The sequence below is a fragment of the Protopterus annectens genome, chromosome 17.part0, assembly GCF_019279795.1.
Source record: "Protopterus annectens isolate FY-2018-M chromosome 17.part0, PAN1.0, whole genome shotgun sequence".
NCBI lineage: Eukaryota > Metazoa > Chordata > Ceratodontiformes > Protopteridae > Protopterus > Protopterus annectens.
In genome coordinates, this window is record NC_056751.1 from 712,459,997 (window position 1) to 712,479,840 (window position 19,844).

At 37.6% G+C, this 19,844-nt stretch overlaps 1 protein-coding gene across 2 annotated transcripts in view; it reads right to left on the reverse strand.

Moving 5' to 3' along the window:
- The window catches only part of KIRREL1 (kirre like nephrin family adhesion molecule 1), a 1,121,500-nt gene that overhangs the window by 172,625 nt on the left and 929,031 nt on the right, over nt 1–19,844 (reverse strand). For both annotated transcript variants that reach the window (XM_044059334.1, XM_044059335.1), the window contains 2 exons: nt 14,718–14,866; nt 11,580–11,707 (listed from right to left, as the gene is read on the reverse strand). In XM_044059334.1, coding sequence (XP_043915269.1) covers nt 11,580–11,707; nt 14,718–14,866 — 277 coding nt within the window. The remainder of the gene's footprint in view (nt 1–11,579; nt 11,708–14,717; nt 14,867–19,844) is intronic.

The window sequence follows — 19,844 nt, forward strand, 5'->3', positions numbered from 1 at the left end:
GACTCCCCATGCTTTGGAACAAAATTCCAAATTACATCAGGCAGAGCCCCTCACTAACACTCTTCAAGAGAAACCTTGACGAGAGGATGGGTAACAGAAAATACACCCCTGGGATCACTTCATTGACTCTGCTTGACAGAGGATCAGTTAATTAATTAATGGGGTGGCGAAGGCCAACACACTCTGGCTAGGCTTATAAATGCCCACGGGCAGACAGCCTAGTACCTACCTACCTATGAACCTATAACCTATGAACCTATGTGCTTGGTACACATATTAAGTATAGTGAAGTTAAATATACATTGTTTTAATAGACTACAATGGTCAGCATACCTCCCCAGTCACAGACTTGGCTAGGTATAATGTAAGTGCCCTGTAATGGAGACTAGTCGATATACTTTTGTATACCCAGTGATGCAGACCATACGTATATACAAATGCATAAAGGCCTGCAGTGAACATAAATGTCTGTAGTGAACATTAAGTCTGGTACAGTTACATTTTACACTGAAGTTAAGTAGGAATAAATTTTAGTTGCATGTCTTAATAAGTGACTGAGTGAGTGAGCATGTTTCTATATAATGTAAACCAGATATATTTAAGGTATGCATATACAGTACAGTGGAAGGTAATTTGTTTATAGAAATGCCACTCATATGTTTCTTGTTTAGTGCATTCTAAGATGAACAATTAATTCTAAAAACAATTATACCTAAAGTATATTCTATTATGGAGTGCTCTCTAGCAAAGAACTGGAATGTACTATGGCTTTTAAAACATCCAAAGAACAGTACCTATAAGTTTTAGATCAGATAAAGACTTACATAATAGTGTGGGATGTAGTATACCTGAGGCATTGCAATGTACTGTAGGATATAAAAAAACAATAAAAAAAATCATTGGCTGATGTAGGGGAAAGTTAAGAGTCCTGTAAGCTACAGGACAGTTGAAGAAACACAAGATCCCAGAGCTCATTGTGAGCATGGAACCTTATGGTGCTGGAAGTTGTAGGATAGATGAAAAAAAACATAGTACCCTGGGTTGCAGTCTATTCAAGGATCTCACAGCTCCCCGGAGCCTACAGTAATGTGATATACAGACAACAGCCACATGCTACTGTACATTGTAAAGTAGGGTATGGAATACACAGCAATGTAAGATAGGGGATAAATCATGAGTCAGATGATACTACCACTTGTGAGGCAGGGGACAGAACATGGTATTCTGACATACAGGACAGTTGGTATTGTAGGATGTAGGGAAGGTTAAGCATCATATGACATGGCTCGTTTTACAGCATTATGGAATATGAAAGCAATGTGTTATAAACATACTCCCTTAAACACAATTATACAATGACTTCTTATTAGCATTAAAAAAACCTGCACACTGATTGGTCAGCCCAACCAGCATGCCCGTTGTAAATTGAGCATATGCAATAGAAAAAAGTCCAGCAGCTGAAGTGCCATTCAGTAGACAGACATTTCTATTGATATATACTACAGACAGCAGATCAAATAAAAGAAAAATCAAGTACATTCTACTAAACTAATAAAGCAGAAACATACCTGATTTTTCTTGTATTTTACACTGTTACAGTCCATATTTTTTGGAGAATATCCACATTTTTGCCTCATACAAAAACCTGATACCACAAACAATTAAGATGGCAATATTCCTTTGTCATGTTTATGTGAGATAACATCAAACCATGCTGAAAAAGTGTCTTTGGTACATGATTTACGTTTAGAGAATAAAGTAAAATCTTCTTAGTAAGCAGTGTTTTTCAGTGATCACTTTTTTAATCGGTCATACAGAAAAAAAAAAAAAAAGCAACCGACATTCTTTTTCTTCATTGGTTCCATTGAACAGCACCGATGTACTCTGCAAGCATGGGAGCGTAAGCCCCATATGCATGTACATCAGAAACAGCGGAAGAAAGAGGAGGGACACTACAGAGCAGTTATGCAAAGACATTAGTTAATAAAGGTAAGCACTTTCTTTCTTAAATAATGTTATTGTATAATAGCAATAACCCACACCTGGGTTTTGGTAATGCTGGATTTAGTCACGGTTGTCTTTGCTTGATCACTTGGGCTTTGACATCAAGACTAAACCACAGTCACTAGTTGTGGGTAAATCCACCATTACCCATACCCAGTCGTGGGTTATTGCTTAAATACACACATGCACATACATACAATGTGTGCACATGCAAATAACTGACAAAAAAATCTGAAATTGATTGTATGCTTTGACAAAACATCTCCTTCCAATTGAAATGAACATCAACATTTCAGTGAGGGAGAAAAAAATAATTTGTTTGCATCTATCAGCTGCAAAATATCACACCTCTAGCAGTCTACATACATCACTATATTCTTGAGAATTTTCTGAAAAATAAAGTTAAAATGCATAAACCAAAGAAATACAACTGTCTTGTGAATAATAAATGAGATTAAAAGGAACAGACTGCATCGTATTCAACAGTCTTTTTTACTATTACAGCAGACCATTCATAGTCTTTACATCAATACTGTAATATACTGTATTGAAAAATATCTAGAATTATGTTTTTTTTTCTAAATTTCCAGAAATAACTTTTCATATCTTGAAAACTGTACAATTTAAACAGAGTAGTCAGCAATATCAACAACCCCCTTTTTCTTATTTTTGTACCTCTCAACTGTCCTGATTTTCCTAGAATTTACAGATTTTGTTTCATATTTTTAATCTAGTCCTCATAAAATTGTGGTTTTAAGGCAAATCATTAAGGATCAGTCACTATATAATAACACACATTAAAGTTTCAGACATCATGAAAGTCAAAAATACGTATTAATGCAAATCCTGTTATTCTAGCAATTTTTATATTTATAAGTGCATTTAAAATATGTCCCTGCTAAATTATGCAGCCAAGCGATTGTGTAAATCCCTTCCCAAAGGTATTTCCAGTAGAAGAGCACATGACTTATTAGCATAGGCCACACCCCTCAATTATTATCATGTAGCAAGGCTGTGGAGATAGCCCACAAGGTGATTCTACCAAATGAATAGATTCACTGCAGTGGGGCTGCCTCTGTATCAGAAAGGGTGTCTGCCAGAGTTTGCCTGCTGATGTTTGGGCTTACCTGGTGGTAGCCCTTTCTGAATCCCAGCTATAGTTCCCAAATTGAAATACTAAACATTCACCACTGGCTAAGATCTAAGTGTTCTAGACCATGCTTAAACAGTTATAATGCATGTTCACAAAAAGACTAGCACAGGAAAGATCTTTGACTCTTAGAGCAGGTGAATAATTGCACAAGTAGTTCTAGTACCCAAAGTATTACACAGTGTGAATGCGCTTTGCAGTCTGTCAAAATAGGTCTTCAGTAGCTCAAAAAATAACCTGTTTCCAGATTAAGCTGAAGTGTATTGAAGTTCCTTTTCTTCGTAATTTGTTTTTCCTTTCACCATTGCAGTCTCCTTATAGTAGTAGGGCAGACGGATGTTGATGACAAGCTGGAATATATTCGAGTTCTCATTAAATCATTTCATTTATGTCTAAACACTGTCCAAAGACTTGCTAATATGGTACAAACCTATTAGGTAGTTGAGGCCCTCAGCAGCCTGCTAGATGACAGTTAGCAAGCACTACTATCAGTAGCAAAAGCGCTGCTTAGTGAGTGTAAAATAACCATTCAGTCGATCACACTGCTCACTCTTTGATACACACATTCACTCACCCAAGATTGCTCTCACTATCTCTCGATCTCTCAGACACACAGTCTCCTCTACTTTCATACACACATTCACTCACACACACAGACAGACACATAAACACACTCATACACATACATACACACATGTACACTTTTTGCAGAACAGTCAGGCGCCCGACATAAAAAGTTCTTTATTCTTTCTGTGCGGCCCAATATCAAATGATCCAAGGCCCGGTGGTTGGGGACCACTGATCTCTAAGTATTCTTTTTATTTATCCTTTGTTGAACTGGTTAGTCCAATTAAATTGGTAACTCCTTTTCAGCAGAAACCTGAGGTGGCATTTATACTATTAGGAGAAATTCAGCCAGAGCATCAGGAAACTCCCCCCTACTGTTTTGGATAGGTGCCATGGAATCTTTTACATCCACCTGAGTTACCACCAACTCAAGCAGAAAGGGCCTTGATTTCTCGCCCAAAGAATGCCACACTCAGGAGTACAGCACCCCCTTTATGCTGCACTGCAGTGTCAATTATTGATCTACTTGTTGTGGGAATAGAACCTACACCTTCTGCACTAAAGGCAAGTGTGATACCTGTAGAGTCACTGACACCACCTGAAGTACTATGTGTGTGCAGCATCATAAAAAAAATACTTAAGTACTCAACACTTTTTTATTTCTCATGATACCCTTTGTAACAGAATAGTACTTTTCTGCAGAACTTCAGAGTTATTATTTATTTGCATTTGTTTACCAGGATGGTCCAGCTGGGCCAGAAGTGCCCATTTTCAGTGGAGTCCTGGGGAGAAAAGCTCCACATATAAGACATTTCACATACAATACAGAATTTACATTAATAAAGACATTTAGTACATATTATTGGCAGCTTATACAACTGGTGATTAAAACAGAACATAAGTAATCATTCTCAAATCAAAGATATTATACAAGTAATACAGAGTATATACATGAGAACATTCCATATGAGTAGTTTTCAGCTAGCAAAATTTATATAGGATACTTCATGCAGTGGATGCAAAGCAGATATAGGAATTAATTACAGACTAGGTACTTAAACTTTGCACACGTTTAGGAGGTGTAATAGCTGACCAATAGGCTATATGAGTCCTGTTGCAGGAATCAGCAAAGTTGGTGGATATTCTTGCAGATACAAGCGGTGGTATGATATTAAGGTAGGCTGCGAAAGTACCTGAATGTCTCGCCTGGTTCATTGGTAGGTCTATAAGGGTTAGGAAGGGAAGTAAGTAGACAGGAGGGATCAATGGTAAGACAATGAGGGTTAGTAGAAGAGGGAAGTAGACAGGATGGAGAGGCTGAGTAAGTAAAAAGACAGATGGATGTGAAAGGAGGATGTCAGAGTAGTAGAGTGGGGGTGAGAGTAGTACTGATGGTTGAAGTTAGGTTATATGAGATGTGGTGTTAGCACATGTGCACAGCCAAGATGAGGAGAGGTGTTGTTTCAGAGATGTCTTTAAGAGTGTTACTGAGTGAGTGGATCTAAGTGTTGGGGGGAGGAGGGTGTTCCCAAGTTTTGCGATGGTAAAGGAGTAAAGCATCTGGCCAGCCGAAAGGTTGGGTTTTTCTACATTTATGAGCAGTTGGTTGTTGGATCAGAGTGGTCTGTTAGGATGGTATAAAATAAGTATAGAAGGTAGAGCAGGGCACATGGATGGATTATGAATGAATATGTGCGCTGTAGTCAGTTGGATAAAGGTGAGATATTTGGGGAGTTCAAGCCATTTTAGGTTGTGTAATGATAAACAGTGGTGGGATGAATAGGAGGCATTAGTTACAAATTTACAATTTTGTTGTAGCATTATTTATTATTTATTTTACATTTGTTTACTAGGAGTATCCACTGGGCCAAAAAGAACCTGTTTTCAGTGGAGGCCTGGGGAGAAAAGCTCCAAAAGATATACAAGTACAAACATTCAGTTAAATTACAAAAATTGAGTATAAAAAACAAATATTAGCTACAACAAATCAAGTATGCTTACAAATACTTTTAGGAAGTTTAACAGTCCTAAATATTTCATGATATTGCTTAAAGTTAAGAACAGAATAAGAGATGGATAACTGTATGTGATATAGTATGCTGAGTGTAGTTAGACAGAGAAGACAGGAAACGGCAGGGTAGAGGATAAGAAATAAAGTATAGAAGAGAATACAGAGGAGAATATAAGAGTGATACCAGTGTGAAGGGTAGATTTGGGATATAAGTGAGGACAGTTGGGTGGCCATGTTATATGGGGTATGGAGCAGGAGCATAGCCAATGTGTGGATAAGTGAAGGTGACAGGCATTTCTGAAGGAGCCAGCATCATTGGTGGCTCTGAGTGCTGATGGCAGTGAATTCCAGAGTTTGGCAATGCTAAATGAGTAAAGTGTCTGACTGACATGAGTCTAGTTTGGACTTTAGAGAGGACTGAATGTTGATGAGGAGAGGGGCACTGTATAAAAGAGAGGGTAATAGAAAAGAAGAGGCAAGGGAAAGTTGGGCTGATGCACTGTGTAGATGTTTGTGTCGGTAGAGAGTGCCAAGCTTTTGATGTGTCTTTTTGACATTAGACTGGATGTGCAGGTCGAATGTGAGGTTTTCGTCTATGATGACACCTAGGAGTTTTGTGCTAGGTAAAATGTCGGTGGTGGTACCACTTAGGGACTGAATGGTGAAGTTCTCTTTTTGTAGGGGTGTGGACTTTTTGGGGGTAAAGATTACTAGTTTGGTTTTGTTGGGGTTCAGGGCAAGATGACTATTGGACATCCAAATTCGGTGGACGTGAGGGTATTTTGGGTGAGTTGGTGTAGTTCTGAGGAGTTGCTTGCAGTGTAGATGATAGTGGAGTCATCTACATACTGGATGACTGAACCTTGAGAGAGAGTGGTGTAGAAGTTATTGATAAATATGCTAAACAGAAGTGGGCCTAAAATGGAGCCTTGAGGAACACCAGTGGTGGTGTTTAGGAAAGGGGAGTAAGAGCTCTGCCATTTAGTTGATTGTTGCCTGTTAGTGAGGTAATTAGTGAACCAGTTTAGATTTAAGGTGGGGTACCTATGTTAGAGAGTTTTGTTAGAAGGAGGGAGTGGGATATAGTATCGAAAGCTTTACAAAGATTAAGAAATAGTGAAGATATGATTTTACAAGTGTCACGGGCTCGGTTGACAGTGTCCATGAAGGATATGAAGGCAGTGGTGGTACTATGTCCTGGCTTAAATCCGTGTTGGATGGGGGAGAGGATGTGGTTTTGACTCAGATGGTGAAGAAGTTGAGAATGAATACATTTTTCTAAAATCTTAGAGATGGGTGATAGTATAGCAATGGGCGGAAGTTAGTGATGTCTATGTTGGGGCCCCACTTGTGTAAAGGGAGGATATAAGCTTTTTTCCAGATGATGGGCATATAGGATTCTTGGACAAATCTGTTGAGAAGTATGCTCTTAGGTAAGTGATTGAGTTGGCTGAGATTTGCAAATATTTGGCGTATATATTGTCAGGGGCATTTGTGCATGATTTGAGTTTTAGAAGCATTTTTTTAATAGTTGAGGTGGGTATAGGTGGCAGAGTAAAGTTTGGAATAGGGGGTGTACTGGTGTTAGCTCTGGAGGGGTCTGTGGTGGACAAGTTGGTCTTGGGAAAGGTAGTGGTTAGATTGGCTATAGTATCTATGAAATAGGAGATGAAGGTTGGAGCAATTTCAATGGGTGATTTATTTGGGTCTGGGCAAGGATTATTACTAGAGCCTGGGTTTAATAAAGAGTTGAGAGAGCTCCAGAATTTATTTGGGTTTTTCTTGTGTTGATTTTGTAATGTAAGGTAGTGTTCTTTTTTGTTTTGTAGTATTAGGTACTTAACCTGGTTTTGGAGTTGTTTGTATTGGGCAAGGTCAGATGGGTTTTTGCTTTTTTGCCAGATTTTCCATGATTTGTCCCTGCATTTCATGAGATCCTTAGTGGATCTCGTTAGCCAACTAGCATGGTTGGTCTTTACTCTGTTTTGTCTAAGGGGAGTGAGATTGTTTAGTATGCTGAGGAAGGCTGGGTTGAAGAACTCAACTCCCTCATCAAGGGGAAGTGATTTTAGTACATCCCAGTTGACGCTAAGCAACCTTTGGTTAAAGCTAGATGGACAGAACTGGGATTCATCTCTGGTAACCCTGTACTGATATTTATTAATTGTTGTGGTACATTCACATTGTATAAAGGCCAGTAAGTGGCCACTTATTCTATTGGAGAGTGTACCAGTGGCCGTGATCTTATTTGGGTCGGACACTAAAATCCAGTCTAGGATTGAGCCATTAGTATTAATTTTATCAGGCCTGGTTATGGTGTTAACTATCTGGGTGAACTTATATAGATTGAAACTGCAGTTAGAGTGGTGTGGGGATATGTCTAGCCAGCTGATATTTACATCTCCCAGTATGATAGTCTAATTTTTTGTGTTAGTTGATGCCCAGGCAAGGATTTCCTCAAGAATTGGGATGTTATTGCTTGGGGAAATGTAAATGACTATCACAAAGAGGTTTTTGCAATTATTCATTTTAAGGAAAGAAACTAGAAGTTCGGCTATGGAGGACTGTGGGATGAGTTTTGTATATAGGACAATAGTGAAGGACATGGGGTATATTAGATAGATGCCTCCACCTTTTTTTCGGGGTCTGTCAGCCCTAAGACAAGTGAAATCTGGTGGAAGGAAATCTGTGTCCTTAATATAGGGTTTTAGCCATGTTTCAGTTACGGCAATAATATCGGGTTTGTTGTGGACTATCCATGCATGGAAGTCAGGTATTTTATTTCTGATGGTTTGTAGGTTAATTGTAATGAAGTTTATTGATTTACAGGAGTTGGGGGGTTGCAGAGGAGAGGAGATAAGACCTGGGTTGGGATGTATGTTTCCGCACAGCAATAGGTTTGTTACAGGATATAGGAGAGTAGTGTATTCTAGTTTCGGTTTTACTTTGATTGGATAATTTAAGAAAAAATATTGTTATGGTGATGGTGGGGGAGGATTTTTTACCCTGGCACACAATAATATGCTTGTGTTGTAAAGGCTGGCTCAAATATGTGAGAAGAAAGTTGTGGATTCAGACTGTATGGGGAGAGAGGATAATGGGGAGTGGAAGGAAAAGGGGGAAGAGAGGGGGAGAGAGGATAATGGGGAGTGGAAGGAAAAGGGGGAAGAGAGAGGTTAGATGTAGTAGATTATTGAAAGAGCGTGTGAAGGTAAGTAGAGTAGTGATAACAGAGATAAACATTGTAGTATGGGATGTGGGTGACTAAAGGAGTGAGAATTAATGTGGATTAGTGAGATGTGGTGGTGGAGAAAAGGTTGTACGGATGGGGTAATGATGAAGTGAGTTAAGATGTTGGGTATGTGTGGGTTTGGTTGGAGACATAGCTAATGGTCTAATGTGAGGGGAAGTGAAGAGGTGTGGCTAATGGTGTAATTAGAGGGGAATTAGATGGGATAATTGGGTGGTGGGGTAGGAGGGTAGAGCTAGAGAATGTATAAATGTAATTGATGTGAGGGTGGATGGGAACGGGAGTAGGGTAGGGGAGTGGAGCGAGGCTGAGTGCAGCAAGGGTGAATGGAGTGAGTTGAAACCAACTGCAGAGTTGCTATCTGGAAAGAGAACTATTAGTAAGGTAGGAAATCTGGAGGGGGAGCAGATTGTCTAATTATTTAAAGATGGCACCACAACTCAGTGGAAGAATAAGTAAACTCTCAAGAGGAAGAGGGACGGAATAGACAGGATTGACAGGGCTGGGAAGCTTACATTAAGATTATGTCAGGAGACCTAGAGAAGGGGGGGGGGTAAAAGCCAGGGCTTGGAGAAAGCTGTGGGAAAACAGGTTTGACAGGCCTAGGAGACTTACAACAGAATTATGTTAGGAGAACAAGAAAGAGGGGGGGGGGCAGGCTATGAACCAAGACTTGGAGAAAGCTGTGAGAAGAGAAAAACAAATCAACCAGCCTCCCCAGGTCAGTACCTAAAGGTGTCTCTTTATCTATGTGAATTCAAAAGCAGATTTAGTAGAGCACCAGGGAAATAGAATATAAAATAAATGTAAAGCTTTGGGTGTATAGCTTAAGTGTTGTCCTTGTTTAAACATTTACTGTATTTGTAAATGGAATGCTCATTTATTTAGTAATAATGGATTTTTTTCTCTGCTGTCTTCTCCTTAAAAATGGACAACACTTAGTAGTGGTCAAGTTGGCACCAATGTGTAATGAATTAAACTTGACAGTCTCAATCTGTTGATAGATTGTAGACTACATTTATACCTTTTACAATTTCTCCAAAAGGTTTCTGAGTTTGTAATAACATGACAGGAATGAACCCCATCCCAGAGACAGAGTACAATTAAAGTTAATTAAATTATTACTTCTTCAGCCTTTGATAATTGCCAAAAGGGCTCTTCATCATACTTGTAATGCACCCCACATTTCCTCCTTCTGCAGTTCATGAAGGGTTACTTGTATTAGTCCAAAAACAATAAAGCCTGAAGGTAAAGAAGCCCAAAAGTTACACTCCAAATCTTTAGCTCTTTTGTCTTTATTCTTACAAGACTTCATAATAAAGGTGAGTCATGGAACTGGAAATGTAACAAATTAAAACAAAAACAAAAAAAAAAAAAAACCAACCAGTACACTTGTACTCAAACACAGGACAGTTTAACGTTAAAATATAAATGTAAGCAGTTTAGCACTTTTGTCCTAAGACCTCTTCAGAACCATTGAATGAAATGTTGTTTGTTACCATCAAGTAGATTGGCAATCTGCAGGAAATGTTGTTGCTGCTCCAGCAGAGTTGTTTATTTAGCCCAATGTGCATCATACCCTGTCTAGCACACTGGGAAAACTAATCATTTTAGTGTAAATACACAAATTCTAAAACCCAAAGCTCACTCAATAAATCCCACTTAAAAAACATTCTACCTGTAATAAACTTTTAGTTTTAATAAGCTGCCTATAGATATTATGTCATTAAGACCAGGTAACGATGTAGCATTCAAAAACATTTGGTACCATAATTCATGATACTTCAGTTGTATTTGCCGTGGTCCACTCCTAGGATTGTGTTGTAGTTTCTCCAATACAGCAAATAATGTATTTATACTATACAGACTTGTGAAAAGAATTTTATCTTTAAATAGAATCAGTGTATTTGTATATATTTTGAGTGATTTGATTGGTCCAAGTAAACATGTGACATCTGATGGTTTTATTTAAAATGACGTGGATGTATTATGGCTTTTTTTTTCTGATGAAGTCTTTTAACAATAAATATGAAAGCGCTAAACATTTGGAGTGTATCTTTTGGACTTCTTTACCTTCCAGCTTTATTATCTTTGGAATAGTCATTTTTACTTAGTTGGTCTGTATCAGTTTACTTGTATTAGTAGCATGCTTAAGGACACATAAATTCTTTTTTAGTTCTGTTTCTCTTACTACTGTTGTAACTGTCTGGGTATCTTTCATCCACATTGCTCTCATTTCTGTTTAGCAAATCATGATATTTTATGACTTTAGGTGTCTCAGTACATAAGTTACTCCAGTCACTGAGTGTAGCAATTTCAATCATCAATGCTACTTTTGCCTTTTTTTATTAATAGACTACCATATTTTGTTTTCTTGCATCTGTTTGCTCAACTGATAGTACTGGGCAATCCTATGTGATCCACTGATAATATTTTATGGTTCATGTTTTCAAAGATTTCAACAGATTTCACTGTTATGTGGTAAAAAGGTACTGACTGAATATGTAAGTATGTTTTCTCCAAAATCTAACTTATTTCAAAATTACATTTAATACAATGTTGCAGCACAATAGATATGGGCAATGTAAGTACTTTACCATATTAGATCCTTTCTTGGCCCAAGTAAGGGTTAAAGGAGGGTTACCGGTCCACATACATGTTATAGACACATCTGATCCCATGTCCACTGTTGCTGGTTTAGGTTCTACTACAATTCGAGGTCCAACTGTAAAGAAACAAAGAGCAAATAGTTATGAATCATGTACTTAAAAGATGGAGAAACCTGGTCTCAAAGGCCTATTATGGAAAGATGCCAAAATACATACATGTAGAACAGTAAGGATACCATTAAGGATACAGACTTATTCTAAGATTAGAAAAGCATGTTTTATGTATTAAATAGCCATAAAATGCTCTTGAAAAATGCAGGTTCTGTCAAGTTAGATGTGCAGAAAGGTTATATACACACACACATAAATGAAAGATGACAAATCAAAGTTTCATTCCCCTTTCAAAAGTAACTCATAGGTCCTAATCACTGTATTAAAACAGGGTTGTACATGAGGTTTGTACATCATTTACTAATAATTCACCAGTTCCTAAGAGCTACTCTCTGCCTACTAACCCAATACACCATCAGCACCTGTTAGCCATTTATAAACTGGCCAAGGCATACCTCAGGTCACAAAAGATGTACCACATGTGAGACAGGACAGGAGACAGCAGACATTAGATATACGCTTGGAACGTAAGCAGTCATCACTGGATGTTCCCCATTCCAAAGCAGGGTTTTTATCACAGATAAATTCTGTTGAAAAACAAGAGGAGTGCCTAATCAGGGAGGAAATCACAGTGCAGAGACTGAAATTTTCCCCAACAGCTGCAGTTCCCTTTCCCCATGCTAACTGCAGATCTTATACAGTTAGTCAGAGGGATTAAATAAATAAATAAAAATGAAAGAAAAATAAAGGAAGAAACTGCTGCAACAGTTAGTAAGACCTGTCTTTTCTTTTCCCATCACCTACCGAAGCTTGGAGAGTGCTTGTGACCTGGGAAAATAAATAAATAAATAAATAAAATAACTGTAGCAGTTACAATCACGTGCTTTTTCCTTTCTTTTCAGATTTAAAAGTGGTGCAAAGTGTAGACTGTCTGTGTGTGTGTTTGTGCAAAAACGGAATGCTTGTGTGTGAGTGATGTGCGCAGTCAAAATGTGTCTGTGTGTCTGTGTCAGTGTGATTTATGTATATTACTTTCTGTATATGCCATGGTGGTATGGCGGTAGCGTTGTTGCCTCACAGCAAGAGGTTCTCCCGTTCAAATCTTGGCGTGGCTTGGGAGTGCCTTCTGTGTGAAGTCTGCATGTCCTCCACGCGGTTGGGTAGTGTTTGAAAGACATGAATGCGTAAATGGGCATGCCTTTGTTGAAGGTTGGGTGCCGAGCTGGCACCTCGGTGTTTCATAAAAATGTACTGCCAATCAATAGCAGACCAGAGTTCTGCTGTGGCGATCCCTTACCGGGAAAAAGCCAAAAGACAAACAACAACAACAACTTTCTGTATGTCTGCTGTTTACCTGAATTTCTGTGCACATGTAACAGAGTTTATTTCTGCCTCTGCATCTGTCTATTTGTATGTGTGTGCATGTGTGTCTCTCTGTCTGTATGTCTTTGATGTTGTCTGTATGTGATGTCCTGTGTGTCTGACTACCTGAATTTCTTTATGTATATATATCTGCCTCTACAACTGTCTGTGTGTATACGTGTGTGTGTGTGTGTGTGTGTGTGTGTGTGTGTGTGTGTGTGTGTGTGTGTGTGTGTGTATGTGTGTGTGTGTGTGTGTGTGTGTGTGTGTGTGTGTGTGTGTGTGTGTGTGTGTGTGTGTGTGTGTGTGTGTGTGTGTGTGTGCGTGTGTGGGTGTCTGCACATGTGTGCATGTGTTTGTGTGTAGAAATTGGTAAACATTTATATAACTTATATTTTGGATGGAATACACTTACTGCATCAGCAATTACATGTCCTAAAGAAACTTTGAAACTTAGGTGGATGAACTATTTTGTATCCGAAAACATAAAACAAATGTAAATACTACTAATAAAACAATTATAAAACAATTAAACAGCTAGCCTGCACTATAATGTTCAGAGGCGGGCGTTACAGGGAAATAATGGACCTTCCAGGGATGGTAAGGCCAAATGCCTCTCTGTGGCTTTGAACCTCACATGACCCATGGATGATCATTTATTTCCCTTTACTGCATGGAAGGGACTATTACTTGCATAAAATGCAAAATCTCACCAATGATGGTACCAGCATTTACTTATTTTATTTATTTACATTTTGATTACTGGGGTAGCGTGCTGATCACAATGTAACGTAATTCAGGTAAAGTATAACAAGGTCTTACTGTCAGACAAAAAGAAAGTTGTAAAAAAAATAAATTAGTCTGACCTTCATTCAGTTAAACCCATTAGCTTATTGATGTAACTTGAAGACTGCAGTTGTTTTACTGAAATGACCATTTTTTCCTCTAACCTCCTTCAGGGAATATTTAAGTACAACACATAGAACATCAGCATGTGCATCTAATTCATGTGGGCGAATTGAATAAACCTGAAGTTCTTAAAGGCTTTAAAATAGTACAAGACATTATGATATGTTACATTATGCATCTCAGACAATTCAGTGTCACAAACATTTATTCGTATTATTCTAAAGTTATCCATTAGACTCGCATGGACTTAAGCCTATGTTCTACTGGGAATTTAAAATACTGAGTTTCTCTCCCAGGCAATTGCAGCAAATATATTTTTGTGTATTAGGAAGTGACTGGCTAATTTTAAAACAACAAGCAAACACGTTATTTTGTTTGGCTAGGTGACAGATCACTTGAAAATAACTGTGCTAAACATTATATGTACATCTCCATTCCAGAAACAACATAAAGTGTGCAATAAAATCAAGTATTTAGTATACTTTGAAGATTTTTTGGGTGAATAACCATAAACGTATCTACAATCATAGTGCACCATCAACAGTTTACATAAAATTTACAGTAAATTTCTCCTAAACTCCCATAATTACTCTAGCAACAAAAATAAAAGTTTGCACAATGAAACACAAAAGACAGATATAAAACGTCAAAACAGCCTAACCTACACAAACAAACTCCATCCTCAGACACAAATTTATTGAGCACCACCTTATTGCAGCTTAAATCCATGGAAATGAACCTTACACTGAACATCAACGAGGGTGCTGACATTGGTGCTACCCACAGCGTTGTGCACCTCACAGGAGACAGGCTCGGTGAAGTAGGAGTAATCCACTATTGTTTCATATGAACCTTCTGTGGCACCTTCCAACATCACACCACCTTTTGCCCACCTGTAAAATAAATTGAGAAACAAATGATCAAGGAATGAGTGATGCATTCTTCAAAGCACACACAGTGTCAGCAGAGAAATATACTCAAAGGCATTGCTACAGTCATCAGTGTTTTAGATATAGATTCAGCTCACTAAATGCATACTGAAAACCCACCAACATGTTGATTATGGGTCTACTTAAATTTAATGAAAAACCACTTACCCGAAAATGAAATCATCAAGACGAGATGTCCAAAACCTGATTTTTAATGAATGACCATATTGCCGAAACTTTTTTCAGGGTAGGTATCCACTCGACCAACATTTGAAGAAGAAACACACTGCACTATCTCCAACTCACACAGATGGGGGGGGGTTACACCACTCACACCTCCCCAATGTGGAGGGCTGCTCCCCCACCCCCCTCCAACGAAATATACCAACTGTGAGATCACACTTCAGTGAGAAAAATGGCAAATTTCCCCATGTTGGTCAAATGGATACTTACCTTGAGGAAAGTTTCAGCAATACGGTCATTCGTTAAAATCAGGTTTTGGACATCTCATCTCAGCAATTTCATCTTCGAGTAAGTAGATTTTCGTTTATTTGCAGTAGACCCAAATTCTACATACTCTGAGCAGTACAACACATGCGTGCTGCTATGCATAGCACAGATAATGCTAATGAGCTGTGCAAATGTTATATACTGAATCAATCCTTGGTATTGGAGCTTGCTATATAAATTACCTGCAACACTCACAAGTAAAATGGACAAATGCTATACAGAATATTTTTGACTAGAAAATACAGGTACTTTAAAGACAAGAACTGAAACTATAAACTACTGTTCAACACGGAGAGCAACATTACACAAAACAAGAACAATACAGAATCACTTCATTTAAGTAAATATTAAAATTATTACCCTCTTCCATGACATTGTCACAAAAGGGTTCAACACCAATTTCATTGTTTATTTAATGAAGTGAAGTAATTTTACAACAGCTGCTCTTATTTTGTTTGTCTTAAATACTGCATTTCTTCCTTTTATTCATACCTCTCAACTGCATAGATTTTTGCAGAATATCCAGATTTTTGCCTTATATTTTTGGTCCGTTTCTCATACAAATGGTGCTTTTCTAGCAAATCATTAACAAATCATTAAAGTTTGAAGTCAGGAAAATAATGACAAACATTTGAGTTTTAGATTTCATATTCTTCAGAAAATTTATACTAATGCAAAGTCTGTTATTCTATCCATTTTCTAAGTTTGAAAGAGCAATACTTTAAAAGTGGCCCTATTTTTGTGCCTTTGTCCTCCCATTATTTATGGCTTTGTCCAGATTTCTTGCTTTAAGGGATTGAGAGGTATGAATGTATCATTGTATGTTAACACATATCACACAGATATTTACAGTAGAATGTGCAGACGTATTACAGCAAAGGTTACAGAAAAAGACAATAAATGGTCACTCTGTATACACTTGACAAATAGGATGCAATTTAATCGAGGCTATAGTTAAGCAGAAAGCTTGTACATGACAATGTTTAGTCACTAGAGGGCACCAGAGATAGAGGAAACAGATTCAAGTTATACATAGGAGGAGATTTAACTGGGTGGACGCAGCCAAGTTATAATCAAGTTGTGACATCTGGAAAACACTGAGTAAGCATAACATCTGTGACCAATGGTGTGAGGAATTTAAGGAGTTAACCACAAAATCCTGCATTCCAAAGGACTGCTGTGAAAATACTGTTACAGACAATAGAAAACTAGTCCTCCAAAAACTGACTTCATTATTGGGGCAAAATCTAGAATGCCACCATAGTTTTAATGCAGTAAACTTTTTTTGGCCGATGTATCTTATATTCATAGTTTTGGTGGCAATAAATGAATAAATAAGCTAGTTCACAAAGTTGGTAACTGGTGGCTAGCTGGAACAAGTCATACTGTCTTTCTACAAACCTATTTCCTGTTCTACACTGAAAAACAAGACGTAATAGTGATCCCTTTCAGAATGCTGAAATTCAATCAGAGAACACGTGCAGAATGACTCTACAGATATCTAGAACAGGACATATTATGCAAATATTTAATCCAACAAAAACAGGTCTTGTAATTTAGAGTTTGAAGAAATACAGCATTTTAGTAATAACATAAACTTTTAAAATTGGATAGATCATGCTGAGAATTTCATTGTAAGATGGACTCAGTGTAAGACTGACTAGATAATACAATGGAGTATGATTGAAGATGCAACTGACAATAGGAAGTTTAGTGTGGTGCATGTACACTGTGCCTACATTTAGTGCACGGCAGATTTGGGAACAATAAAACATTTAGTACATCACAGGTCTGGAAACTAGTAAACTAGATAGATCATACAGATATCTGTTGCAGAAAGGCTGTGCTGAGATTTAATACATGATACATGCTGAATGTGTCAAATACCAGGCAGAGAATAAAGATTTTGTAGAAGTCAACCATGCAAAAATTAATATAAGAATAACAAAATTGTTTAATAAAAGACCAATCATGAAAATACTAAATAAGATACAGATATAGATTATGAACTCTTGCGCTACATGGAAGATGATGAAAACTTCTTCTAGATCAGATTGTGGAGAAAGTCTCACATTAGACACAACTTCTAACCTTTATGCAGGATAAGGGTATAGAAAAATTTAGTAAATGACAGACTAGGATGGTATTTAGTGCTGTAAAGATATGAGACAGAAAAGGCTGTGTCAGTGCAAGAAGAAATTCACAGAAATTTGGTAGACGAAACACTTTAGGCATACAATGTCTTCAATTTAAACTCATTGAAAATATGTAACAGAGCAGAATATTCATAGATTTAATGCATGATAGACCACAAAGACATATAGCACAGGATAAGTTAAAGAAATGTAACACACATACGTTGCTATTTACAATGTAATTAAGCCCATAGATTGTAAAGATTTATAATGAGGCAAAACATAGACATTTTGTGCAGAAGTAATCATAAACAGAACCAGTGTAGAAATGTGTATTTAGAAATTACAGCAGCATGGACTGCTACAGGATTTAAAAAAAATGGCATTAGCTGAAGTTATTTAGTAAAGGACAGAATATGATGTTATTAAGGGGAGGCAGATGATAGTGGCATTCAGGACAGGACTGGATAGAATCTTTGAAGGTTCAGCATGGTACAATCAATCTCAAATTTAGCACAGAAAAGACTGTGATGAAGGCTAGCCTAAAATGGCAGAAGAAATATTGTGCAGTAGAGACGTCACTATAAATTTATTGTCACAGAGAGTCCGGCCTACGGAAATGTGCTGTAAGACAAGTTATATAGAAAATTCTGTGAGGCAGATTTACTACAAAAGAGCATGCAGAAATGAATAATGCAGGAGAATATTCAAAGATTTACAAGGAGACATGGTATAAAGAGACTTGGCAAAGGACAGCCTACATACAAATCTGGTACATAACCGTCTGTCCTGATATTCATCAAAGGCTATGTAAGACAAAGATTTAGAAGTGATACATTACACAAGCATGCACATGCATGTAGATACAACTGCTTGTCTACACACACATTTTATATATATATATATATATATATATATATATATATATATATATATATATGTATACAGATACATGGGTCCTATCATAACACTGAAAACTGAACCACAAATGGTCAAACCCATTTTACTAAAAACTCATCTCATAGAAAGGTGTAGGAGTGTGCGTACAAAGTATGTGGTGGGGTCATTTATTATCATAGGAGTTATTAAGGAAGTGAGACTAGCAGAGTATGCCTGAACTGCATTAGTTAGCATAATTTTGTACCCCCATCTGTAGATGTGTGCATTTGCACTTGAGCACAGATTCACTGTGTGTGGTGGGGGGTTTTTCACTGGTGTTGTGAGATTATGGAGCTATCAGTAAATGGGGCTGGGGGGTATAGGGGGTTTGCTCCACTGTAAAAACAAGTTAAGATATATTTCGTGGAGAAGGTTTTCAGTGAAATTAATTTTCATTGAAGTAGGTTCAACCATAAGAATTTCAGTGTTATGACATAACAGATACAGAAATAATACAGATAAAGATATGAGATGAAAAGTCTGATTAAGAACTATAATTTTAATTATTCACCAAAGGTGTAGCCAGGCATACACTCTTTGTACTCTGAACAGTACTTTTTCTGAATTGTTGTTGTATCTTTTGGCTTTTCCCGGTTAAGGGTCGCCACAGCAGAACTCCGGTCTGCTAATGACTGGCAGTAGATTTTTACATACCGAGTTGCCAGCCCTGATGCACAACCTTCAACGAAGGTACGCCCATTCACGCATGTCTCCATGCAGAAGACGCTCTGGCTGAGAATCGAACCGGACAGCGTCTTACTGTGAGGTGACAATGCTACCGCAGCAATATAGGGGTCTTATCAGGCCATAAAATCTCAATTACAATCTAAATTAACGCCTTTAATAGCTTCATAGAAGATTATTACTCTAACAGCTCAAGCGCCTTTCATATTTATCCAGAGTTTCCCAATAACATGTATATAGTTTGCTTATAGAGAGGATTGCAAATCTAAAAACAATATTTCAAATAGCTTTTTCACTGAATAACTGAAAATATTAAATTAAGTGTTGGTGAGTGACAGCTTGAGGGATCTGCCCGTTTTTTTTAAATGCCATGTGGATTGTGGGGGCAGCAGTAAGAGTTTGTGTGTACAAAATGGAATTTACTGACTACACCTCTGCTCTTCGCTTACATAACTAATCACCTTGGTCAATGCATTAGCTCTAATCTGATCAAAATAACAAGCAGGAGTAAAGGCTAGTATAGTTAATTTACACATAACACAACAGGACAGTTCTAAGCACTTTATACATAATCCCGTGTAACTTCCAGTTTAGTCACTAAGCTTAGTCAATGTTTTCGTTTTTTTTTTTTTATACTAAATAGAAAAGTAGGATTGGGAATTTTCCGGATGTAT